The following is a 7,483-nucleotide window of genomic DNA, read 5'->3' as shown; positions in this document are numbered from 1 at the left end:
GATCTAGATTAGTGGTAAAGAGCCATCCACAGAGCAACACAAAAGTCATAAAGGAAAGTTTGACTGCATATTTTAGACTACTTGTGTGTCAGCTTATCCTGCAGTGCTCTTCTTATAACTGCATCTTCTTCAGTTGGGTTAAGCCCCCCAAGTAAAATTGTCACTGTATTGTAAGTGCAGAACATTAACCTACATATGTAGCATGCACCATGACATTAAACAACTTTGAGGTGTCAAATATGGCAGTAGACAGGTCATTTTTAGCAAGAAACTAAAGCTGGACTCTGCTATTTGCATTTGTACAGGTGACATGACGGTCTAAGTTCTATCTTTGAGGAGGGCAATAACTGCAACCCACATCAAATTGTAATTAATTTAATATGCAATTCAACTCTACGGTATGTTCACAGTAAGCAGTAAAAAAGGAATGCAGAGAGGAACTTCAGAACAATGTGTTTTTATTCATTTTTGTCTTGTGGGTAAACTACTGGTTAAGCCTGAGGCAAAGCTAAATCTGAAAACCAGGATTAGTTTGGAGGGATGTGGTTCCATAACTCACAGTATGTCAAACTGAAAAAAGCCTTTAAAAAGTAAACTTGGCTTAGCTGCTAATCTTGCTTTAAAATAAAAAAGGCTTTTTGTGCCAGGAGTTTTGGTGTGGGAGCAGACATTGGTGAGCTTCAGATGCAGACTGCCATTTCTCCAGCTCCACTCTCAACTCCACAGTCACTGGTTCCAGTTGGACGAACACAGAGTTGTCTGTGTGGACATCCATCTCACATTCCTTCTTTCCCTTTCCTTTGCCTACAGAGGACAACATGGAACAGGATTCAGGATTTTAAGCAGACTGAAGAGGAGAATTTACTGACTGATGACATAAAGCACACCCCTTTTCATTTTTCCTTTAGGCCTACATTGGACGCTGAATACTTCTTTTACAATGTATATTTTACAGTATCTATGTTTTAAAATGATTAATTTCTGTACTCAGTTTTACAGTTGGAAAAGTTATCTAATGCCATTCTGGATGATTAATTAACCTTTTGAAGTTGCTGTACTCTTCTGTCTACCACCGCTGCCTCCTCTCTGCTTTGATTCCTTGTCCTCCTTCTTCTTGTCCTCTTTGATTTTCTTTTCCAGATCCTAAAGATGAGTGGAAAACATATAATACATGAAATAAGTTAGTTTGACAACTGCCCTACATATTGTTACTTTCTGTTTTATTTATATTCAATATCACTCTTTTTGACCTTATAAATCCTGTCTCAGTGTTTCACAATTAGAACTTTGACCCAAGCTGTTTCCTCGTGATTCCAGTGAAATGGACCAGATACTGATCATACTATTTCAGCAAAGTGCTAGCTGTGTAAATACCTGTTTAGCATATAAACTTACCTTCTCAGGTATTTGCGCAGCTTCCACCTCAGACTCTGTGAGCAGAGCACCAAGGTCACAGAGGACATCAACCTTGTGACCTCTTTTGATCAGGCTTCGCAAGGGGACGTGGACAGAGCCAAGGATTCTTCTGATGGGGGCGTCCTGGACCAGCTCCGGTACAGATTTCTTCTTTTTGTCTTTAGACTTGTCTTTGGTGGAACCAGATTTGATTGGAGACTGAGGAAGATACCAAAGACATGAAATTATTATGTTTAGATACAGTCTAATTTCAACTGCCAAAACAGACTTTTAACACCTACACAGAGTGATAAGCTCCAGTGAATTCACCTGTTGAATGTTTATGCTTATAACAAACCTTATGTTTTCCTTTGTACAAAAAGCAAGGCCCTCCCCAGCGTTATTAATGTTTCTGTTGAACTGTCCTTAAAAAAAACCTGCAACACTCTCCCCACGACATGTCAGAATAATATAACACTATTAAATTGGTACGACCCATTTAATCATATACCCCAATTTAAACCTTAATATCTTAATGGAACTCCTAATGTGCACCACCAACGAACACATGATACAGTGACAAAACTGTTGTCAATTAACTATGTAACAATTTATGTAACTGTTAACAATATTACAAAGGAGGGCTGAAATAGAATATAAATTTATAAATATAAATAAAAAGAGAGAAAATAATGAATTAATTAAAAACAATTGATGATATGGATGATACTAATATAAAAAAAACAACTCTGACTTGTGGCCACAGAATAATGAGATGAAGAACAGCCCACATGGTGTGAGTGAGTGAGTTGGAGCATAAAATTTGCCAGGGACCAGAGGTAAAAATCAAAATACCATAGCTACATAGCCAGGTTAGATTTTGCACACCGGTTGCCATAGTAACAGACCCAGATTGCCAGTAATCATGTCTCTTTAAGGAGGGGCTCTTCTATGAGGCCCATTCTGGGAATTAACAATGCTGAAAGTCTATTCAGCTGGTGTGTTGACTTTTGCAAGGTGTGTGTACAATTTGTGATTCAGTGGGAAATAAATGTTAAACTCACTTCTTTCCCTTTTCCACCTTTCTTATCTTTTACAGTTAGGCTGGGTTTGGCTACCGGTACTTCTTCGGAAGCTGCAGGCCATGACAGGACCTAAAATGTAAAATGCCAGAATATGAGTACTAACGCATTTTGCATCTAAAAGTTTACCCCCTCAAACCTTATTTTCTGTACCTTTTCCTCCTCTATACTAAGATGAAGGCCTCGATTGAGGAATCTCTTTAAGCCTCCCAGATCACTGACAATGTATGTTTGTGCATCACTGAAGTCCATGCACTCTGACCATGTCAGCTTTGATGTGCTGCGCCTTGACACTGTAAAAAAGTAAACCAGAATAATCCACAAGTGAAAGTCTGGTACATATATATAAATATATATGTATGTTTGTATAAACAGCTGCTTCACTTCTATCAATGTTTGTGCTTGTTATGCAGTGTTCCAGTTTCTTGTAGGCCTGAAACCTGCACATCAAATGAGGGATGTGTTATTACCATGTGCAATATCACTGCAGGTTTTCTCAGTATACGTCAAGTCTTGTGTGTCTGGTTTGGATGTTTCTTTTTCACAATTCTTGTTTGATTGTAGGTCAGCGCCACTGGAGCCGTCTCCCGTCACATGTGCTGTAGCTGCTGTGTCAACTTCAGACTCACTGTCAAATTTCTGTGAACAGCACCACACAAAAAGAAGAAAGATAGAGAAAATATGTTTATTCTGTCCAGTTTTACTTCTCTCTGGACATGTTTATTCCACATCTAAACATAACAATTGCATCCTACAGTGTTTAATGTTTGTTTTAAGATAACCTACAAGACAAGGCACATATAAAACCGATGAGGATTCAAGGCACATGAGCACATTGAACAAACACATGCTGCATTGTTCTTTCTCCTGTAATGGTTAACTTACTGTGTACTGTGAACAATGACAATAAAGTTTAATCAAATCTACAACGATACAATGGCTTTCATAAATCAATATGAAATTTCCCATGAGACAAATTACATCTTAGGTATTCATTCTATTTGCTAGTTTGTACTTGTTGTTGCCATACAATCAATTTTTAGTTGTTGTAATATAATGTTTATATTACCTTCTATTTTCCCTGTTTAATATTTTTTTCCAAGTAGTACTCTCTGTGATTATTATTTCCCTTTCTGTTTGATTTATGTGATGTTTGATTTATTGAGTGATGTAATAATGTTTTTGTACATTGTTTCATACAAGTGCTGGGGACAAATTTCACAGTCCTCACTTTGTGTAAAAGCCTGAGTTAGTCAAATTAGGTGGGTATTCTTTTTGTACAAAATTCCCCCTTTTTGCTTCCTTGAACACAGTTTCCTTGCTGAGAAATCTCAAATATTGCCAAAAACACATTTGCATTTTCACATGTCACCGTCTGGACAGTGTTAAACTTGGTGTAAAGAGATGTAAAGAGAAAGTGCGAGAATGATATGTCACCAGGTTAACAGGTGTTTGATGACTAAGGAACTCGTATGTGATATAGTAGCGGTAGGTGACAACAGGGAAGTCAGGAGCGTTTTCCTCCACACTCATCAGCGGGTCTGGGATTCCCCTCATCTTGCACAAGCTCACTGTGGCTGATGCTCGGTTCACTATCAGATCTGTACAAAAGGAAACAATCCTGATATTATAAACTGTGACCACGCTGTTGATATGTATGAAATGACAGAGCTGCTTACTCATGAAATTAAAAAGAAACAAGAGCCCACGTTCAGAAGACTCAGTTATACTAAATGACAGCAAAATCCACAGTCTCACTCGTCATCTTGGCCAAGCCTCTGCAACAATGTCTTTCCTCAGGGGAGATCCATGAGGCATCCAGGCAAGTGAGCTGTGGGAGACTGTCCACAGTGAAGCCCGGGTAGCAGGACGCAAGAGTGAAGGGGTTTCCCTCCAGCACCAACGTCCTGAGGTAGGGGAGCGTGCTCAAGGCGTTCAGCAGGGCCTGCTGGTCCTGAAACCCACAGTCACTCAGGTCCAGACACACAAGCTGTGGCCTGAGGTCAGAGACACTCACTGTTTTCTACAGAACAGCAGTGTGTTGTACTGCAAGACTGACAACTTTTGGCATACAGTGAAAATGAGGAATCCTTTTTGTTCAAAAATAAACTTTGTAACACAGATAGCAAAAATGATCTATTATGTGCAGCAGGAAAGGAATTATTTCGATCCATCGATTTAGTATTACACTTCCATAAAGTTTGGGGAACTCATAAGAGACAAATTTAAAAAAGAATGGCCAAAATAGAAGCAACAGAGACCGAGATCTCCTCCCATAATCCAACTTACATCCTTTGTCTCTGTTCGTGACACGTTTTACAAATAACTTGCAACGCAAGCTGAAAAAAATCCCCTTGCAACACACAAACTGTATGTGTTCAGGCCAGACATCTGTTAAAAGATGTGTAGAAATACTCCAACTCCCCTCCATCCCTTCCATCCCCAAATTTCTGTAAAGTAAGTCTGTTCTGTAACTTTGGAAAGCTCCTCCACCCTCCAGTGCCATGGGATGTGTCCTTGTGATGAATTAACTGAACTTCATGTGTCAAACCAGTGGAGTGTTTTAGATATTTACAATTCTGTTTAATTGATGATAAAGAAAGAAAACTTATGAAATTAAGTTCACAAATGTGCCTCAGGTGGCCTACCAGCTTTAATATAAACCTTCACTTTGATATTACCTGATTAAATGGGAAAATGGGTGTGTTTATGTAAAAGTGTGAACTCCTTGCTCCCACTGAAACCACATTTAGTAGATGTGGAGGGATCAAAAGATTTTCTACACAATAGCGGCAACTGCAGTCATCACTGTGTCATCACCAGCTGGCCACTTCCAGTGTTGCCTCAGCAGGTGTCACCATTCAAAAGCAGACACACTGCCATCAAATCACTACATGTGTGAAATCTGTCACAGGTAGAAAAACAATGACATGATGTGATGTCATTGTCTTACCTTACAAACGTACACAATTCTACTTGGGTTTTTGTTTGACCTGGTTTTGGGTGACCTCTTTAAAAAGCTGACTTCCTGTGTGTGTGCAAACTTGCCAGTGTCTTCCTGTAAGCTGAGAGACGTCTTTGTGGGAACCCAGACTGTTTGAGCTGAGGCCGAGGTACTGTAGGCGAGGAGGTGGACAGCTGCTGAGACTGTTTAGAGCAGACAACCGGTTTGCACGTAGCTCCAAGACCTTTATAAGAAACATATTTGCAATCAAACAGTTAATCATCACTACATCATAACACTTGCAACACAATCTATGAGTTAAAACTGTCAGGTATGTTGCACTACTGGACATACCCCAACCAGTGATGTCACAGCAAGTGTGTTACCTTTACTGTGATGGAAAAGCGGGAGAGGAAAAAGTTTTCTACTCTTTTGTGAATCACCCTTTAATGACAAACTGTTGTAGAGGAAACCAGTGAAATTTCATCATGCATTTATATCTGATAAGCTGTAGAGCAAGCTGGTGCAGGACTGTGACTCACCCTCAAAGTGCTAGGAAGGTTTTCAGCAGGGATTTCTGAGATATTGTTGGCACTCAGCACCAATTCCTCCAACTTTGAGAACTTTAACAGGCCGTCGTCGATTACTGATACCTGAACACAACACAGACAGAACAAGTACAACTTTTCACAATTTTGTAAAAACATCAAGTACTTATTGACTTTGTTCAGGTGCAGAGTGGTCACAAGGAGTTACAGACCTAAGTGGTTTCTCAGAGCCCCTCAGCCACCAGAGGACCAGACAAATTGAAAATGAGATTTATTTTTGGGATCCTCTGTTTATTTCTTGTACCCAAATGTCCATTTTGGGATCTAGGGGGTAATATGATAAACTCTATGCTCTAATTAAGTTCAGGATCACGACAAATGCCACTTTTTGGGGCTTCTATAGCAGATGTCTGGTCTAGGGACACTCTAACAAGTATTGGTAATATAACAAATACCATATTGTAGTGTCCCGGGAGGGTAGGTATAGTGGAAAGCCTCACAGCATGCACCAGGGCAGCAGGTTTATGGACACTTGTCTCTGTTAATGCATGTTTCTGTAACATTTCTAGTATTTTGGAGTTAGACATTTTATTATAGTGTTCCCAGTGTTTCTACAGTTTATCTGTGGTCATTCAGTCAGTAAGAGGAGCAGATATGGTCAAACCGTGAGTATTGTAGGTTTGGTGATGCACCTACATATATAGTAAGAATGCATTAGATGTATGTTGCTGTGCTGATGCTTGGCACTGATCTGAGATGATGCTCACACAGCTGACCCTTTTGAGCTGGAAAGTTCTTGTGAGAGAGAACTTTTAACTTCATGCGTTTGGATGTAATCATGTCAGGGATTATATATTACAGTCATTATAAGTACATTGAGAGCTACGAAAAACGGGAGTCAAAGTATGTGTACACATAGCTGTATATATTGTATATTCTAAAATACTACATTTGGGTGTAAGAATAAAAATTCAGTACACTCACGCCCTTGTCCACAATGCGAAGTGTAGTAAAGTATTTGTAAATAAAGTCAGTGTGCAGACGTTCAGGTCTAAGTACAGCCAGCTGTCTCAGGGTCGGTGCTTGAGGGCTCCATGATTCATCATGCCGCCATGGAGAGTGAGGGCAGCTCAGCAGATCCAGGAGGGCGTCTGTCTCCTCTGTCTCTGCTTCCTCTATACTGTCGTTGGTCTTTCTCTGAGAACATAATCACTGTGTTTATTAATATTTTGTGCAAAACACAAGCTACTGTATGCAGTGATGAGACTGCTTTAAACCAGTAAATAGACATTATGATTTAATATAATCTAGAAAACACTGCAACCAATTTACAGCTGAAAAAAAAACTCACCCAGCTGCCATATCCACAAGGAAAGTCATTCAGACACAGGTGGTGAATGTGCTTCTCTAACACAGCAGAAAGAGTGTTGGAGCTCATGCCTGTCAACAGAAGTTACTGTATGACATTTGTAACATTGAAGAGAAATACAGCAGCTATAGCATGTAATGTGTGG

At 39.6% G+C, this 7,483-nt stretch overlaps 1 protein-coding gene across 1 annotated transcript; it reads right to left on the bottom strand.

The window, feature by feature from the left end:
- Nucleotides 1–619: 619 nt before the first annotated feature.
- On the bottom strand, nt 620–7,410 carry LOC139283784 (leucine-rich repeat-containing protein 43-like). Its single transcript, XM_070903822.1, has 12 exons — nt 7,321–7,410; nt 6,954–7,166; nt 5,964–6,074; nt 5,526–5,665; nt 4,236–4,474; nt 3,915–4,078; nt 2,948–3,116; nt 2,631–2,770; nt 2,460–2,549; nt 1,396–1,614; nt 1,041–1,143; nt 620–804 (listed from the first exon to the last, which is right to left on the bottom strand). The coding sequence occupies exons 1-12, from the start codon at nt 7,405–7,407 to the stop codon at nt 620–622; spliced, it is 1,860 nt and encodes a 619-aa protein (XP_070759923.1). The 5' UTR covers nt 7,408–7,410.
- Nucleotides 7,411–7,483: the final 73 nt, after the last annotated feature.

This window comes from Enoplosus armatus, chromosome 4, assembly GCF_043641665.1.
Source record: "Enoplosus armatus isolate fEnoArm2 chromosome 4, fEnoArm2.hap1, whole genome shotgun sequence".
NCBI lineage: Eukaryota > Metazoa > Chordata > Actinopteri > Centrarchiformes > Enoplosidae > Enoplosus > Enoplosus armatus.
This window is presented reverse-complemented; position numbering and strand designations above follow the sequence as displayed.

Bases quoted from the DNA above. Each gene is read 5' to 3' on its own strand.
- LOC139283784 (XM_070903822.1), bottom strand. From the start codon at position 7,407: ATGAGCTCCAACACTCTTTCTGCTGTGTTAGAGAAGCACATTCACCAC. The intron at 4,079-4,235 runs GTGAGACTGTGG...CCTTTTGTACAG, and splicing joins AGGCTTGGCCAAGATGACGA to ATCTGATAGTGAACCGAGCA. The intron at 2,771-2,947 runs GTAATAACACAT...ACTTTTTTACAG, and splicing joins CTGCAGTGATATTGCACATG to TGTCAAGGCGCAGCACATCA.